We start from the raw sequence: 17815 nt of genomic DNA on the forward strand, positions 1-17815 counted from the left end.
ATTTTCTATTGCTCATGTCTGTCCCTCCCACCCTCACCCTCTCCAGGTCTGAGTCAAAGTCAAATATTAAACTGGAATGCGCCGCTCCCACACAAGCTCTCCAGGACACTCAATGAATGCGAAATAGGGAGTCTGGGAAGAAAGGAAGGAGAAGGAGGAGGCTATCCACTTCTAATCAGTGGGACTACTGAGAGAGACAGAGGGAGGATGTTGAGTTATGAGCCCTGTGACCACTAAGCAGAACGGACCTTTTCTGGTTCAATTATTAAAGCTTTGAAGGGGGTAATGGAGGGGAAAGGGATTCATTTCTTTTCAAGTGTAATATCTTGGTTTATAATAGATGAGAAACTGTTTATTTATCATATTTAGGACAAAAAGGCAAGCACACTCCGAAGATGAAACCGCAGATTGTATTGAAGATACGGCAACATTACATTCAAAGCACATCACCTGGCAGTCACTGAACAAAAAAGTAGAATAGGAACTTGCCTAATACCGCACAAATAAGTTACATTCACAAAAATATCACTGTAAAAATACCATGAGGTGGTGATCAGAGTCAAACATAATGTCATGAAATAAGTCACAAGCTGTTGCCAATCACTGGCACCTAAATGAAACAAGTATCACTTTAATCCTATTTTTATTCTGCACCACATTGTCCAATCCTTTCTGCAACACTTTCTATCTGTCTTGAGTTTGGAGGCTATTCCTTTAGACCTACTTTGTGACACATAAATATCATGCTACAGTTTAAATATTTGCGGATTATCACAGAAGAAGGTACAAAATATCTACCTAACAACATCTAATTTCAGATGTTTGAGAAAGAAATTATTACAGAAAGTGACTACAACAATTAACTGTAACACAGTCATACTCACATTTACATTTAGGGCACAATATCATGTACCCAGTGTTCTAACTTTTGGGCATAATAGATCCATTGGTTGTCAACTGTTTCTTAGTGATATAGTGATTATAAAAGAGGAGGGAAAGCTAAAGCAATAATCACTTTTACAACCCTGTTTCCGCATAAGGCTCTTCAAATTACCCTGTAGTGTTGTCTAAACGCTAAAAAAATGTGACTTTTTTTTGGTCCATATTATACCTGTCATGCAATATGAAAAAACTAAGAATGTAGTTTGAAATGATTATTTTATATAGAGAGTTTTCTTCCTCGTCTACGTTCTTGAAGTCACTGGGCTAGTTACATTTTTATCCTGTCCAGCACAATATCCTGAGTTACAGCTCAGGTTACACAAACATACATACTAACCTGAGCAAAATTGTACTCCAAGCCATATACATTACTGTATATGCTGCAGTCGTTCACGCACAAAAACTAATCACTAGTCCTGTCAAAAAAGCTATGCAATATACTAATTTTAGTTAGACCCTCAGCTGCTCATAAGACCTGCCAAGACTTCTAAATACATGTTACTTGATTGATGAATACACTTTCAACAACCAATTATCATCTGTAATTTCATGATATACATATTAATGTTTGAATAAGTGTCTTTGTTGTTGTTTTTCTTTGTTGAAAGTGCCGTGAAAGGTGTTTCATTGAACATTACATAGATACAACAGGAGAAATTGAGGTCTTCTTCTTCTTTTTTTTTTTTTTTTTTTTTTACATATCTTGGACATTTACAGTGTCTGTTTTTCCAGCATGTGATTCTTATCGAGGAAAGATAATAGGAACTTTATGCAAATCTGCTGCAAACTGATAATATGACTATGCCTGACTTCTAATGATTTTGACCTGTGATATAAGCTCAGAAGTGCATTTTGGGTGAAGACATTGTCACTGAGAGCGGTCCCACTGGCGTGTTGATGGACAGACTCCGTTAGCTGCATCTCTGAGGTGAAAGGTGGAACAGGAGGGGAAAGGGTGAGAGTTTATAAGGGTCAGGAGGTGAAGTAGGAGTTCTGCATGGAGTAGAGACGGTCAATGGGGTTTCCCACTCGCCCTGCCAGGAGACTGCCATCCCCAGCTGCTAAGAGGCAATCTCCAAGTTGACCGAGGCTTCCATCGCTGTCCAGGTCGTGGAATACTGTCTCTGAGTCTGCATGAAAAGAGCAAGAGTGTGAACAACTGAAGTTTTGATTGTCATGAAGGTGAAGGAGACCACGTTAAAACATTCATTTTGAGGGGACGGTTTCTATTGACCAACTGCCTTACCATAAGAGTGGAGCTGCTCACTGCTCAGCTGAGGTGGTGTAAGCCCATGTCGAAATGGCTCTCCACCATATATGTTGGGATCCAGAGCGAGTAGCTGCTGACGTGGCAGAGAGGGATACCCCAGTATCCCATCCATGCCATGGGTACTAGAGCCATCTGTGTAGAGATTAGAAACCCTTTAGTCACACCATTTCATCATCTATTTTTCAAAACATAGCTTTCTGTTCTCGATTCCGCATTGGCGCTTAAAGCTCTTACCCTCACTGTCGTCATTGCTCTGACGGCCCCCTCTACTTGGTCCTCTCCTGGTTCCTCCCAGCTGCTCTTGTTCCTGCTGCTGCTGCTGTTGTTGCTGCTGTCGGCGAGCTATCTTTTTCATCTGACGCACAAAAACACACCTCCGGTATTAGTTTTCACTGTATGTTGATGTCTGAGGAAGAACATGTCCTGAGGAAATATGTAAAGTCTAACCTTGGCTCTCTGATTTTGAAACCACACCTGCACAACACGCACTGTCAGTCCAGTCTCAGCAGCCAGTGTTTCTCTCACCTACAGGTTAGATTGTTCATTGCTTTTAAAATACAAACTTAAAACTGACAGATACAGCTGTATTGATTACTATGCAGACTGACAAGAACAATATAGCTTGCGAGGCAAGGGAGTATTATCTGACATTTCCATTGACAAGCTGGTCCACCCACCTTGCGACAAGGCTTAGCGGACACCTCAAAGGAGGCCTTGAAAGCGCGACGCTGCTGTGTGGTCAAGATGGTGCGTGGTCGTTTTGAGCGCTTGTGCTCTTTGCTTTCATCACCACCCTTCCCCCCGCCAGAGCCTCCTCCACCATCCTCATCCTCACTTTTCACTGATCGGGGTAAGTACACAACAAAACAGTCAGAACATCTCGGTAGAAGTTAGATTTTTACAACTTTCTTACATAAAAAAAGAAACATTTCAAATTTAAGTGATTGGGAGCAGAAGCCTGGTGAGCCCTTGTTGTATTTTTCTAGTGTAGAAAATTCCCAGAATTGACTGTGAAAATGAATGAGTGGACTATTTTCACTAATCAGAAGGGACTACCGCATTGAATATAAAAAAGAAAAGACTTTCAGTGCAGCCTGTTTTACCTGATTCAGTTGGTGTGGGACTAATAGCGGCCAGCATTTCTCTCTCCTTCTCATAGTCCATGCGGCAGAGAAGCTGGCCTTCTTTCAGCACAAACTCATCACCTCTTTGCAGCCGGCGTTCACACTCACAGCAAGTGAAGCAGCCAAGGTGGTACACCTGGCCTTGCACCCGCATTATCAGCTCTGAACGTCCAATCACCTGCAGGCAGGCACTGCACTTCCTTACAAACAGCCTGGGGACGCAAAAAAAGACCAACACAATAGGTAATGCGAAGGATACCCCCATAAACTGTGTAATATATGTACGGCTTTCTGGGAGTCAAGGAGCAAAGAAAAAGAAATGTGAGATAATTAAAGATGGAGGCGGAGACAAGGAGCTCCGATACATTTTACCCTCAGCTCAAATGATTGTGGAGATTAGCATCGTCTCTTAATTAAAGGTCGTATAAACATTACCCAATTCACAGAGCAACAAGGTGAACATCTGCTGAGAGGAATTACAGTAGTCTGCATTTTTATATTGTATTTTCTTTCCCCCTCATTACAGCAGGTGGCAGTAGTTAGCTAGTGATATGAAAGCTGCCTCTTGCGAGTTTTTTTTTTCTCTTTTAAAGCCTGAAATGTTGAAATCTGTTTGATGGGGTAAACTCCAGTCCATCCACATCCCACCCACAATCTTAAAGTACTTATTTAACTCTATGAATAAAGCTTAATACAGAGTTCTTTTCAGGTCCATTGCTTTTCCCCATGACCACTTTCCTCCCTTTGTCCACCCATCTCTCCTCCTGTGAGATGTTATAACCCCTCAGTTTCTCTCCTGCCTCACCATCTCTTCACATCCCTATTTCCATTCACAGGGCCTAAGTCTCTGCCATTAAATTCCTCTCAAATCCCTGCTCTCGCACTTGGTTTCCTCCCCCTCCCTCCCCAGTATTTTCTGCCAGCGTTCCCAGTTCTCCCTCACGCCCTCCCAGCCTGCCTCCCCAGTTCACTGAAACTAATAAAGACAGGATTAATTAGATTGTTGTTTAAACAGTGCGATGGCCAGACAGACGCTGTAAACTCATAACCAGGGATTGGGGATAGCATGGGGTTAATCTCTCTCCTCTCACTTATGCACACTAAAACACACATGCACACACAAACATAGACACTCACACACACATGCATGCGCTCTCGGAGGCATGCACACAAACATTTGAACACACCCACCCACCAAATATCAGTATACCTAGTCTGATATTGGCTAGTTACCAACATTCACCATAACATCACCCGTCATTATGCTGCTGGTGCAACTTGCAAAGACATGCTTGATCACCAGACTCTCTCTTTAACAGGAAGAGTTACCAGGATGTCAGTGCATAGGTGTAAGAATTAGAAAAAGTCAGTGGGCGAAGAAATAGAACAAAACACAAACCTGGACAAGAGGGAAGGAGGGTGAGCGGGGCGTGAACAGTGGGAGGAAGGGACGAAGGCAGAAGTGTTGACGCTCCCTGACTGAGTGATAGGAAGGTGTTGCTGCCCAAATCTGGAGTGTAAAGAAGGAGCCAGGTCTGCACATTAGAGCTCCTAATCTGCGATTCTGTCCCAAACGCAGCTGCTACGGCTAATCTTTCTCAATCCATCTGCCAAACGCTCCCCAAATTCCCCAAATGACAGTGTCGCTAACTTAACATCATAACGCAAACACAAGTATCCCTGCAAACAGCCCCACCCAAATCTGCTGTGACAGGACCTTGTGTTTAACTTGCTCAGACTATTGTCTCATGGAATCACTGCATTGCAATTCAGAGAGATGCATCTACTATAAATATCTGCAACAATCTTTGTTATTTATAATAATGCCTGGCTTCTAGCACATATTTCACAAAGGGGAGTGATCACAACCCCTCCACTGTGCAGCCTGACGCTCCAGCCAAACACACACTTCAACACCTTAAATGCTTCCTTTCACTGCGAACAAAATCTGACAGAACATAATTGTGGCAGGATTGCTTGACATAAGACTGATGATGTTGGTGGTTAAGTCCCACACTCCCTAATCGGGGTGTACACAGCACGGTAGGAATTTATTCAACATGGCAAATGAAGGCAACTTGGGGCAACTGCCACAGAGGGGGGTCTGTAAGTAGATCAGTCTAATCCCTCTAATAGAAGTATCATTCACACCGCTCCTGACCAGGGTGTAGCTTCCAATAAATCAGTGTGGACAAGATGGTTATAGAGTAGCCACAGGAATTAGGTAGTTTTAGGTTTCACACTAAAGCTTTACAATGTGATCACACAACAGGTTTTTCACATTTTGGGTGAAAATGTACTATTGTTGTTGTTTCTTGTCTTAAATTTAAATCATTTGCTCTCTTTTCTGCATGCATTATATGAGTAAATGAGTTCAAGACAATCAGATTTGGATTATGTTCTGAAGCATGATTTTTTGGGGGGATAAATTAAAATGATTTGGCCTGACACAAAATACAATGACTCAAAATCAGTTAGGGATATTTGGATATGGGTGCAAATGAAGTCAAATGAAATGTGTCGCATCATTATTTGGGTGTAGATGTCACAGAATAAACGATCAAGTGAAACATTAAACATCTCAATATCCCTAACTAATTTTGAATAGTGTTCATACATTCAGATTGTTTAAAATACATCGGGAACATATTGTAGAGAGTCTTTTCTGATACGCAAGACAACATTTCTGTTTATAACACATGTATTAAAGCCTTTATTAAGGCATGAGGCTCTAACATAAAAACTCACCACATTCAGTTTCTTAAAATGTCACTCCTTCTTCCTCGGCAAAAAAATGTAATACATGATATGCAATATTGTTTCAGAATTTTGACTGCTACACACAGGTTGTCTCCTACTTCATAGTAAAGTCTTTTCTCAGTGTATGTGCACTGAAGGCTTCATAGTTCCACATCACATTTGTGTAAACTGAATACTGGCCCAGGTGATGTGATGGTGCAAATCATGCTCGCAGGCCCAACTCTTGAAATATGATTTTCAGTGAGCACATGCAGGGACAATTTTTGCTTTCAGAAATGAATGTGAAAAACAGCCTTCTAGTGTCAGACTCTGCAGATACATCATCCTACACAGTGAAGCACAAACTTTCAACTGTATGAACAAGAAGAAAAACACATTTTTGACTTTTGACTTTCAAGTTGGAATATCTCTAATTTCTCATTTGCTTGCATTAGGAATCATTGGGGGAAAGGATGTTTGTTCATGACGCAGCCCTACAATACAGAAATAGTTTTTTTTTTCTTTTATTTGAATTTCAGCTATATAAAAATCATAATGAAATTAGAATTTAAACAGCTGAGACGAAGCGTGAAGACCAGCTGTGAACAAATCTATCAGAAGTTTGCTTTGGATTCAGAGGGCTTTCCTTTAATGAAGAGATGTGTGTAGTATTCATATGTACAGAATTACAAAGAAGTGAAGTGTGAGAGCAGTGTGTGATGTAGTGTGAGCTTGTGATGTAGGAAACCTCAGCAACTTTGGCTGCAGGCACCTTTATGTTCCCTGCCATGGATTTCAGAGGGGTTAGGGGGCACAGCTAATTACAAGCTCACTGATTATGTGATCAAACATAGAGAAGAAGAAAAAGGTGACGTGTTGTAAGTAGTGGGTGGTTATAATCAGCTCTTTCCTACTTGCTTATTGTAGATCCTAGGCATACAAACAGAATAACAGAATCTTCGTCATCTCCCTAAGCTGTGTCATGTGGCATTGTTTTGCCTGTGAGCTCCGACAAGCACAACATTGTGTGGACCGCAGCACAATCATTCCATAAATATGTATGTGTCTCAGAGTGATTACAGTTGTTGTGCTTGCTTTCATAATTGATGAATATTTATACAGGTAGGGGTTTGCTTATACTGACGCTAGGTTTGGAGCGATTGCATTTAAGTGTGTAAGAACTTCACTTGGACAGATTAAGGCATCACTCTGAAACTATGGCTCATTAAAGATCTACCGACGTCACTTATTTTGATTAACCTACAGTTTAAGGTGCATTTCAGCCCTACAAACATATAATGTGGTGAGATATTCATGTACTGGCTTGTGGATTCTGTGTTGCACAAATAGGTGTTTACACATTCCATGAAAATGAAGGTACATTCAAAGATTCATATGATAGATGCAAAAAGAACAAATGATATGCAACAATCTTACTTTTAAGTTGTATTCTGTTTAGTATCCATTTCTTAGATGTGTGTGTGTAACGGTGCGTGTGTGTGGATGTGTGTGCGCACTTTTGGCGGATATTGCTCTGTGAAGCAAAATGGCTCAGAGCCAGGGTTCAGTAATCACATCATCTCCTTTTATTAAATCTCCCTGCACTGCTTCTGTGTTATTAAAATCTCCCAGCATTCCCCACGATACTCACTACCCCTGCCACCACTCACTCACTCACTCACACTCACACAAATACACACATGTATATAAATATATATATACATACAGTACAGTCACACGTATGTGCACACATACACACACATGTGGGTGTATATACAATCACATGCACACATAAACACAAATATGCACAGTTTGTGTAAACACAGATAAGGTTCTGGGTACAAACATCAATAAAACACTGACAGATGCTGTCATTTGTGCACCGTATCACTCCAAGCATCAATAAAGTAACATCATAAGCAGTCCTCTTGTTCCATGTATGCTCTCCAAAATTTGTAAAAGCTGTGTAATAGCTGTTATCTTACGGCCATGAGGCCTGCAGTGTATGGAATACTTCTTCCATATTTCTAATCTTCCAGTGCTTCTTTAGAGACATTTCTGCACAAACTCTCAGCCAATCTCACAGTGATACGGTTACATGTCATGATTCTCACTGTAACCCGTTCACACTAGCAATAAGACCAGCGCTACACGAGAGCACCACTGACTTCTGTAATATTCAGGACCTAATGTAATGTACCTGTGTAAAGTAACAACAAAAAACCTGCACGGAGTGCATGGTGTTTCTCTCTGGGTGTGTGCGATTTACACCTGATGCTACCAAGAATGAATGCTATGTGTGAGGGTGTGTGTTTGTGTGCGCGAGTGAGTGGGTGTGTGTGTGTGTGTGTGTGTGTGTGTGTGTGTGTGTGTGTGTGTGTGTGTTAGTTTAGATAAAACAGTTAATCCCCAGGCCACCAGAACGCAATATCCTGTCTGCCCGTTTCTCATTTCCTGTCTGTCTCTGGCGGAGTGGGGAAGCAGCGGGGAGGGGGTGGCGGGGGACAGCGGGACCCGTTGCCCCAGAAACAGGAGATACAGCCGGTCGATTTGAGAAAAGTCTACGCCGATCTCCCTATCTCTCCCTCTCTGGTGCGACCCCCTATTCTCTCTCTCTTTCTTCCTCTCCCTCTCTGCTTTTATTATCTCAGATTTAATAAAGCCAAGGCGAGCAGCTTGTTCTGCCATGAAACATTTATTAGCTGTCTGTTATAAAATTGTTGTGGGGGAGGAAAGATGATGGGGTCTCATCTCTCATTATGCAAAAACAGTGGCAATATCACCCCCTCCTCTCACACATGCACCCAGACCAAAATCTGTCCCTCCCTGCGGCTGCATCCCCACCTAAAACTCTCAGACACCCTGTCTTCACCTTCTCTATCCCATTTTGAACGCCTTCTCCATCAGTGAGATTCCTCCCCGATGTTCTCTCATTTATACCATAAAATCTCCCTCGTCCCCACTTTCCTTTCCTCTGGCACACCTCCAACCATCATCTGTTGAGCTGCAGGTTTAGCTCATGTAAGGCTCCTGGGTAAGAGAGGAGTGTTTGAACGTTTCAGAACCACATGCATGCATTATGTGTAGCCTGTGACTGAGATTTATATGTACAGTGCAGTCCTGAGTGCTGTCATGATTCACCTTATCCCACACTGAACCACAAACTTTCCCTTCGCTTCTAGACTCGTTGTACCGGCAGACATGTTCAATTATTTGAGAAAATATTTCCCTCACTTGCCTCACTAATGATTTCTGGCAATGCAGCTATGATTGGTTTTACTTGCCAAGGTTTTGTGTATTGCTTTTCAATTTAAAAAAAGTTTTGCTTTTTTCTCTTTTTTTCTTAATGCAACTTTTCATTGTGAGCACCACAAACAAAATTCTATTCGTTACTTTTCCTGTTTTAAAACTTGAGCTGATAAAAACAGGTAATTATGCAAGAAATGTGTTTTCTCCTGTTGTTGAACAGATCTTTTAAATGGTGACAGTTTCATAATTTAGACTTGATTTATTAGTAGTAATTAATTAATATGGCCTTGACTCAACCAGAGTTGAGGTGCTAGCTGATGTGCATAAGGGCTTGTTGATCTTCTGACGTGTCATTGCATAATTCTCTCTAACAGTATTTCCCTGAAGCCCAGTGCCAGGCCTGTCACCGAAGGACAGCCACAGAATGCTGGGTAATTAGCACTGTACCCAATCAGCCTCCCCACCACCTCCTCCCATTCCCGTCCCGAGACACAAAGAGGCGCTGAGGGAGGGGAGACGATTAAGAGAAAACAAGGGATAAACGGGGAGATAAACTGTTTGGTGTCATCGCTGCCATCAATCTCAACGAGAGCGAAATGAGGTTTGGAATAGAGAAATATTATTACAAAGCAGACAGTGATGAACGAGGTAACGGATAGAGAGACAGGGAGAGAAACGGTGGGTGCGGTGGGGGCATGACAGGGAGACGAGAGGTAGAAGATGCAGTTTCTATCCTCAGTCTCAGTATTTTAGAGGGGCAAGACTCTCATATAAATGCACCGTAACTTGAGAGGATACTCTGTCAGGCCGTGAGAGTTGACTCACATACAGCTACCTGGTCAGCAGAGGGAGATTCCATAACTGTGGCGACGGGATCTCCCTCTGTCTGTCTGCAAAGAGAGGGTTCGTAAACCTAGATGTAGTCTGAGTGCCCTCCACCCCACAGAGTGAGGTATTAAACCCGAGGTTTAGTGAATATCCACCCCGGTGACCCGTTTCTTCACACGGCTGAAGCTGCTTTTATGGGGCTTACAAGGGAGCTCACATGCAGGCTCGGCACAGCCAGACTACCCTCCATTCTGTCTGGGCTCAGCACTGTTGACCAGGGAACACTTATACTGCTCAGTTTGGCAAGGAACCATAATGTCAAGCCAGTGTGTGAAAGACAATGACTGTGAAAAAGTGTGTGTATGATACTGAGGATGGAAGAGATGATTCATGCCTGCTAATCAAGTGCTTTCATAGTCTTGATTTCAATCAGAATGAAATTTAATCATCCTGTTACTTTTATTCAAAACATTTCACAGCTGAAAAATGTTACTCCTCACTGCTCAGACTGGTTCTCCATCCCATTTTTTAAATTATTGTTAAGCATTGTTCTACCCATCGTGTTGGCAAAGGTTATGCATCGCAACCGTGAAAAACAACAACAACAACAACAAAAAACATCCTGATGGGAATTGAGAGAGTGGAGAGAGGTCTTGCCACAAAATTATTCTAAAGCCTCTCATTGAACATCTGGTCCATAACAGGAAGGAGTTCCAGAGAATTTCTTGAGATTTAAAAACAAAAATAAATCCACAAGAAAAATCCACAAGATGCACTTGAGTTTATTGTTTCTAAATCCCCTCATTTCCATAACAGATTGAGACCAGGGGATCTCGAAACCGAAGGCATATCTCCTGTTTTATTACATGGATAATGATTGGCAGGAGGGTGATCGCTTATTTTTTTTTTACAAGAAGTTTCAGGTACGGAACATAAAATATGACTCACAACTGAACTGAACTAGGTGCTTTTTCGAGGATTATGTGCTTCACCTTCAAAACTGTTACGCTTAAATCTGACATCGGCTTTTTGAGCATCAGAACGATCAATTTATAATCTTTTTGAAACAAAATATCCCTCCCAAACATTAAACATGCAAATGCTGAATAAACTTTTGCCTCGAAGGCAGTTTGGCCCAGATGAATCAGGGTGGGGGATGGGTCACATTTCAAAATTAGATTTGTTTTCTCATTTGAATTTTCAGCCATCATCACGCGACTTGTTCGTCTACCTCAACACAGTAGATTAATTGCAAAAATTCAGAGACGTCTAATCATTTTGGATTTTTGTATTTGTTTGTTTTCTTTTTGGATATTAACTACAGGAAAGGCGCAAACAAATGTGCACGTCACAACGCTGTACGCTGTGGCCTTTGGTTCATACTGATGGAGAGTGAGGGAGGAGAGCTCTGCCTGTCTGTATGTGATGGGTGATGTAATCAAAGCAAAGGATAAATTAAAAATATTTGGACAAGCCAGAGTTACCGCATGAGGGCGAGATGGAAAATAACCCAGCATGAGCAAGAAAAGCCTGCAAGATATCGTCTTACGGTGCATGTATATATTTCATCCACACATTCTTCAAAATTAAGTAAATGACTTTAATGCCTGAAGATCATTCTGTATAAACGTCGGTCACCTAATCTGCTTCTGCCTTATTTCAACTATCTGGAGCTAAAATGGAACCAAGCTTCAAGCAGAGGGTTAAAAGAAAAAACAGCCCCCCCCCCCCAATAAATGTATGAATTCCCCTAAAATCTTTATGCACGTTCCAAATTCTTGAACAAGATTATCTGTTACAATGCACACACCTGCTCCAGATATGGTGTGTGTGTAGTGTAAGGCGCTGATGGACGGACTGCAGGGAAAACAAGGAGACATTGTTGCTGATCCGCTGAAGGTCACAGGCAGGATGCCAAGTCTGGCACCGACTCACACAACAAGGCAACTATCCATATGCAATGTATAGGGGACTAAATCAACACCATAGTGAATGAGCCTCTGACTATTAATTTGGATCTACAATTACGGTCATTACACGAGGAGAGCAAATACGCTTTTTCATTCCATCGCTGAAAATGAACCCAGTGCTTCGTTTATGATAAGCTATTGGCTCCGTGTTTCCCACTCATTTTTCCAGATAAACGTCACACAATGGGACTTTCATCAGCCAGTATCCCCCCTTCTTTCTCTCTCTCTCTCTCTCTCTCTCTCCCACACTGTCTCTCTCTCTCTCTGTCTCTCACTCGCTCTCTCTCCTCCAGATGTCAGGTACAGTGGGAGAGTCTGTGCTGCTGGATGCCGTCTGACACTTTTCAAAACAATGATAACAAGCTTCAGGCTCGTCCTTCAGCTGTCTACCCCCGGAGCTCCCACTGCAGGCACACCCACTGACCACAGCACACACACACAAACAACCACCACACACACACACGCACGCACACACACGCACGCCATGCAATATGGCCTCAAAAAACAACCACAGGGTTGAGTCATCAAACAAAAAACAATGACACTTTACATTACATTTCACAAAGTTTCACATTAAAGAATATTGTGTTGGTGAGCACAGACATTGTACATTACATCTATGGAGCACAACAGCAGTCTTCTGTAGGTGCTGTTAATTCAAATCAGACTGTGAACGTATTAATCCATAATTATGATTGGAGACAAATCTGCAACTACAAATAATTTACATTAAAGATATATCAGAATTCTCAGCAGGGAAATTCTCTGCATAAGAACTCACAAATAAACCTGTATATGGTTTTTTGTGCCGTCACAAAGACACAAAACACTTCTGTCAAAAACATTCTATATCAGTATGTTAGAGAACTTGATTTCAACTGTATCCAGGTCTGTATTTCTTTTAAAAAAGTTTTTAAGTAGGTATAATTCAAGATAAATGTAAAAAAAAATAAAAGTCCATTAATTGTAGACACACTTTTCATAAATCAGTCATATATATTCACATTCAATATCTCAACTACAATCTCTGTAGGCTTGGGCAAAGGTTTTACACACTGTCCTCTACTTGTCATGACAGACTTTGGGATCAAAAAGGAATTTAAAATATTATTAAAGTAGTTTTTGTTGGAGAACACGGTTGTTCTCATATTGTCTCCTTTATCAGATAAGCAACGTGTGTCTGTCCTCTGATTTAATGATGCATTCATGTTATTAGTGAACTGAATGTTGTGCAGTGTTATGACTGACTTCTATTAAGGTTTTTTTTTTTTTTTAACACTACAAAGACTTCACTTTTCTTGAAACTTACATTAATTTATTCACAAACTTCCAAATCATTCTTTGTTGTTTGGTAAAAGCCAGCTGTTTGAGCCTAAAGGATGTGGTTTGCACTGTACAGATCAGGTGGTTTACCTGGTTTAATAAAAACTGACCAGGTTATTCACTAGATCATCTCATATCAATACGTGCGGTTAAAAGACTCTGGCTCTCAGCATGCTGGGAATCAAAAACAGGCTCCTTCCTCCTCTGACTCCAGCACCTTCTGTTCAGTATTTTCAGTTCCACTTGACTTACAGTGTTTTAGCTAATTAATTGCTTAGCTTTCTCTGTGTGATACCGACACAAGCTAACCACATTCACATGTAACCTGGAGTAAATTGTGATCACGTCTATATCAAATTACTGACAACAGAACAAAATATAAAAAATCAACACAATGTGTGAATTCAGCTTCCTCGTGGTTTTGAGGAGGCTGAGTGACATAACTTCAACTTGCTTTTCATTGGAGGAAACTGTGGCTGCACAACTGAAACCAGTTCCCCCTCCACTGTAAATAAACACAGATTTGAGAAGTAAATATTTCATGCACTGTGCTGTACTACAGTTTTCAGATACTGGTAGCGCATATTTACATCACAGAGAGACTATATTTCAGCTATGCGTTTCTTTGCAGATTGAGAGTTTTACTATCAACATGAGATAAATATAGTTGCAGTTGGGAGGAAATATGCATCTCCAAAATTCATGAACTCTGAACAACAGCCTTGTTTCAGCTCCAGGACAACAACACAAGTTTGTTACTGGTGGGAAATGATCTCCAACTGCTCTTGAAGTGACCCGAGAGAGAGGAAGCACTTCTTCCCCGCTGCCCGCCGCTCCCATGCCGCAGTCAGCGGAGCAACAACAGACACTGAACCCGCTTGTCTCCCCTCGAGTGTCTGTGAGTGTGTTCTTACTTTTCATAGTCGTGCTTGCAGTACAGCAGGCGGTCCCTGCAGTAACAGGTCCCGGTGAGCGCGCTCAAACACACTGCGCACTTGACGCAGGTCTCGTGCCAGGAGCGCTCGTTCACGCGCAGCAGGAAGCGGTCGGCGATGGGAGACTCGCAGCCCGCACACAACTCTCCCCCTCCCCTGTACTCCGGACCTGGAGGGGGGCACATCAGTGCGTGGACAGGGAGACATTCAGGGCCGAACACAGACTTTTTAAAATAACTGGAGTCATGAGTCCAAATTTCCCCAGTTCAACCCAAACCCAGAGGAAATGTTGGTTCTTCCTCCTAATGGCCTTCTGGAAAACACTGGAAGAACATGAAGTGTTTCACGTGTATTTTTCTATACTGTGTGTTAAAATAGGCCACATGTTTCTGTGCATATTTTACATTATTTGGCACCGAACGACCGCTGGCCCCCAGTAGCCTGATACACGGTTTGAAATCGTAAGATTCAAAAAGTCCCTCGAGTATTCACTTGATTTATTCACAAATAGGTTTTATGTGCACTAAAGCTTTACTATATCTTTAAAAAAAAAAAAAAAAAAAAACCTTGGTATTTTCCACTCCAATTGCAAAACATCTGCGTGGTTGTTTTTAACGCTCTTTTGATCTCAGCATATCTAAAGACTAGTTATAAGTTACAGTCAACGTAAAGAACGCACCTTTTGTTTTTCTCCTATGCTGTCCCTCTAATATTACAATCATAATTTTGTACTGTTAGTAAATTGATGTAGGTAATCAGTAGTGATTCTCCTAACATGAGCCTAATATTCATTTATAGAGATTTAAATTGCGTCAATATTCAACTGAATTCGACACGAATGTGAATCTGTGTCATGGTATTTCTTTCTTGTGGGAATTATAATATTCTTAATTATCTATACTAAGTGTGTCTTGAGGCTTGGTAATTTTTCCATCCGTCGTGATGATATTTAATGATTCGTTTGGCTCTCATGCAACAAACTGTCTGCGGACACACTCACCGAAAGGTGTTGAGGATGGAGGCTGCTGCAGACAGGACTGCTGGCTTTCCTCTGTTTTCATCCCTTCTCTCCTTCCCTCAGTGTGATCGCTAGAAGGACAAATAAATAAATAAATAAATAAAAATAATATGCTCCATTTCGATCAAAGATATCAGATGAAGCACTGCAGCAAATCCGACTGAAATAAAGGGAATCATTAGGATTAAATGTCGGCCGATGAAATACAGCCACCTAAAAAAATAAATAAAAAAATAAAGGTATTTTCAAGGAGACATTTTGAGTTACCAAAATATAAATGGCTGAATTCACACACACACACACACACACACACACACACACACACACACACACACACACACACACACACACACACACACACACACACACACACACCTTGGATTTTATTAAGGTTTTTAAGGGCAGAATTAGGAATGCTAAAACGATTTTAAAAACAATGAATAGAAAACATAAAGGAAAACATCTATTTCTGATAATCTAATAAAAATGAAAATAAACTCAGATACCACTTTTATTTCAGGTAGATTTGAGGTTATATATTTCAGGGCCTTGAATGTAGTCAGCTGCTATTTAAAAAGTGTTTGTCAGTCTATAAATATCAGTCAACATTAATAAGTAAATAATAAAAAATAAAAAAAGAGGATTACATTTGTGAAAACACCCCTCCAAAAAACAAGCACACGAAAAGGTTACGTTCTTATATATATTATCTATATGATTTTCCGTTCAGATAGTCTCAGTATCAATTAAGGAATTTGGCTTTGAATTATTTTAAATATATTCACGTTTTCTCTAAAATGTGCGGACAGCAATTTATTACAATTATTTTGTGGTTGCTATAATAATTTGTTGTTTCATTAATGTGAATATATTAAGTATCACAGAAGAAACAGCTGACGGCATTTTGTGTCCTTCAGGGTTCTCTTTAAAAGTCCACAAATCCAGAGAAAAATAAGTTGGCTGGAGAAACAAAGACAAAAATAATGTTTCCACATTTGGTTCTTTAATGTGGATTGTTGCTGTGGCCTCATTAGACTCAGTTTATTCTATGAAGCTCGCTAAATCTAATTTGTTACCTAATATTTAAAGCTTATATTCAAACTGGATATCAAATTCAGACATTTTCTTTTAATTGTGATATTTATAGAGAATCTGGATTCTTTAACATAATATCATTTTTGGCGGCTTGTATAGCGGGTCTGTAAAATCCACTGAATATTAAATATAGTATTGGATGCCGGGTAATTGCCGCATTGCCACACACAATTAAATAATGAAATAAAACAAATGAATTATGTAAATACAGCTAATCTGATGTGATGTTTTCCCTAATTGCGGGTTGAATACATTACTGACACATTTGTGTAATGCATCGATAATCACGTGTTGAGACTAACAGCCTGACACTCAGGAAAAAAAAATGTTTCAAGAAAGATTTAATTAAGTTTGCTGCAGATCACCTGGAGCTACAATAAGAGGAAATATAACCGTCAACTCATATGAGGATCAATAAATCGTTCTGTAAAGTCGATGGATAATAAAGATTTACCTTCAGAGGAACATCACAAAGCTTTTCTCAGTTTGAAGATTAATGACCGACCTCTTTGTGCCCAAGATTTGAAACCGGAACCAGCAGAGAAAGAGAGAAAAAAGGTTTCTGTGATGGTAAAGTTTAAAAAGCTGCTGGAGTGACCCGGTTCGTCCGCCTGATATCAGAAGTGAAAGTTGAGTTCTTAAGCGTCTGCTGGGGTCCAACAGTGGAGGTGACTCCTCCGCTCAGAAACCAGCTGAAACTATCGTGCTCATGAAATATTATCCACGATAAGAGCCGCTGAAACTGAACCACCACCTGAAACCAAACCTCTGATAAAACCGTTCCTCTTGTACATGGTCTCAGGCTGTTGGTTTGGATTAACAGACCAAATCAAAGATCATAATTTACTTGATAGCAAGGTCACCGTGACTTCGTCTTCCGTCTTTTTTTTTTTTTTTTTTTTTTTTACCTGAGCGTTTAAAAATTAAAAAAACGTCAGATAACGTCAGACCAAAGCAAAGCGCTGCTGCAGGACTGACGGACACACAGTCGATTTAAAACCATTTAGAAATCTCGAGTCTCTCCTCCACTGACAACCTGTTCTTGAGTTGCGGAGTCCTTACCTTGAGGTGAAACACACTCCTCCAGAAATCTCGGTTGGCAACATTAAAACCTGGTGAAACTTTCGGCGAGTAAATGAATCAGACGCGTTCACAGATGCTTCACCTGTATCTCACAGTCCGGCGCGCATGTTGCCTACGGTAAAAATCCAAATACCATGATGACCCAAACTATTGTCTATTGTCTCCCCTGTTTTCTCCGCCAGCCGTGTGTGCGCTCCGACTTGTTTTGTGCGTAAAAAGGCGCAGAGGGAGGAGATGGA

The 17815-nt window shown here is 40.9% G+C and overlaps 1 protein-coding gene across 2 annotated transcripts; it reads right to left on the reverse strand.

Annotated features, from left to right (window-relative positions):
• Positions 1-388: 388 nt before the first annotated feature.
• On the reverse strand, positions 389-17780 carry lmx1al (LIM homeobox transcription factor 1, alpha-like). 2 transcript variants are annotated; one of them, XM_037088592.1, is made up of 9 exons: positions 17556-17780; positions 15381-15469; positions 14360-14549; positions 3316-3548; positions 2890-3053; positions 2660-2737; positions 2447-2567; positions 2189-2344; positions 389-2072 (listed from the first exon to the last, which is right to left on the reverse strand). In XM_037088592.1, exons 1-9 carry the CDS (start codon positions 17597-17599, stop codon positions 1915-1917), a joined length of 1233 nt encoding a protein of 410 aa, XP_036944487.1. In that variant the 5' UTR covers positions 17600-17780; the 3' UTR covers positions 389-1914. The 2 variants fall into 2 exon arrangements, with proteins under 2 accessions (XP_036944487.1, XP_036944488.1); XM_037088593.1 differs by lacking the exon at positions 17556-17780 and adding an exon at positions 16948-17352.
• Between the last annotated feature and the right edge of the window lie 35 nt (positions 17781-17815).

Source organism: Acanthopagrus latus, chromosome 23 (assembly GCF_904848185.1).
Source record: "Acanthopagrus latus isolate v.2019 chromosome 23, fAcaLat1.1, whole genome shotgun sequence".
Classification (NCBI taxonomy): Eukaryota; Metazoa; Chordata; class Actinopteri; order Spariformes; family Sparidae; genus Acanthopagrus; species Acanthopagrus latus.

Bases quoted from the DNA above. Each gene is read 5' to 3' on its own strand.
- lmx1al (XM_037088592.1), bottom strand. From the start codon at position 17,599: ATGTTGCCAACCGAGATTTCTGGAGGAGTGTGTTTCACCTCAAG. The intron at 14,550-15,380 runs GTGAGTGTGTCC...GCCCCCCTCCAG, and splicing joins TCCATCCTCAACACCTTTCG to GTCCGGAGTACAGGGGAGGG. The intron at 2,073-2,188 runs GTAAGGCAGTTG...CTTTTCATGCAG, and splicing joins TGAGCAGCTCCACTCTTATG to ACTCAGAGACAGTATTCCAC.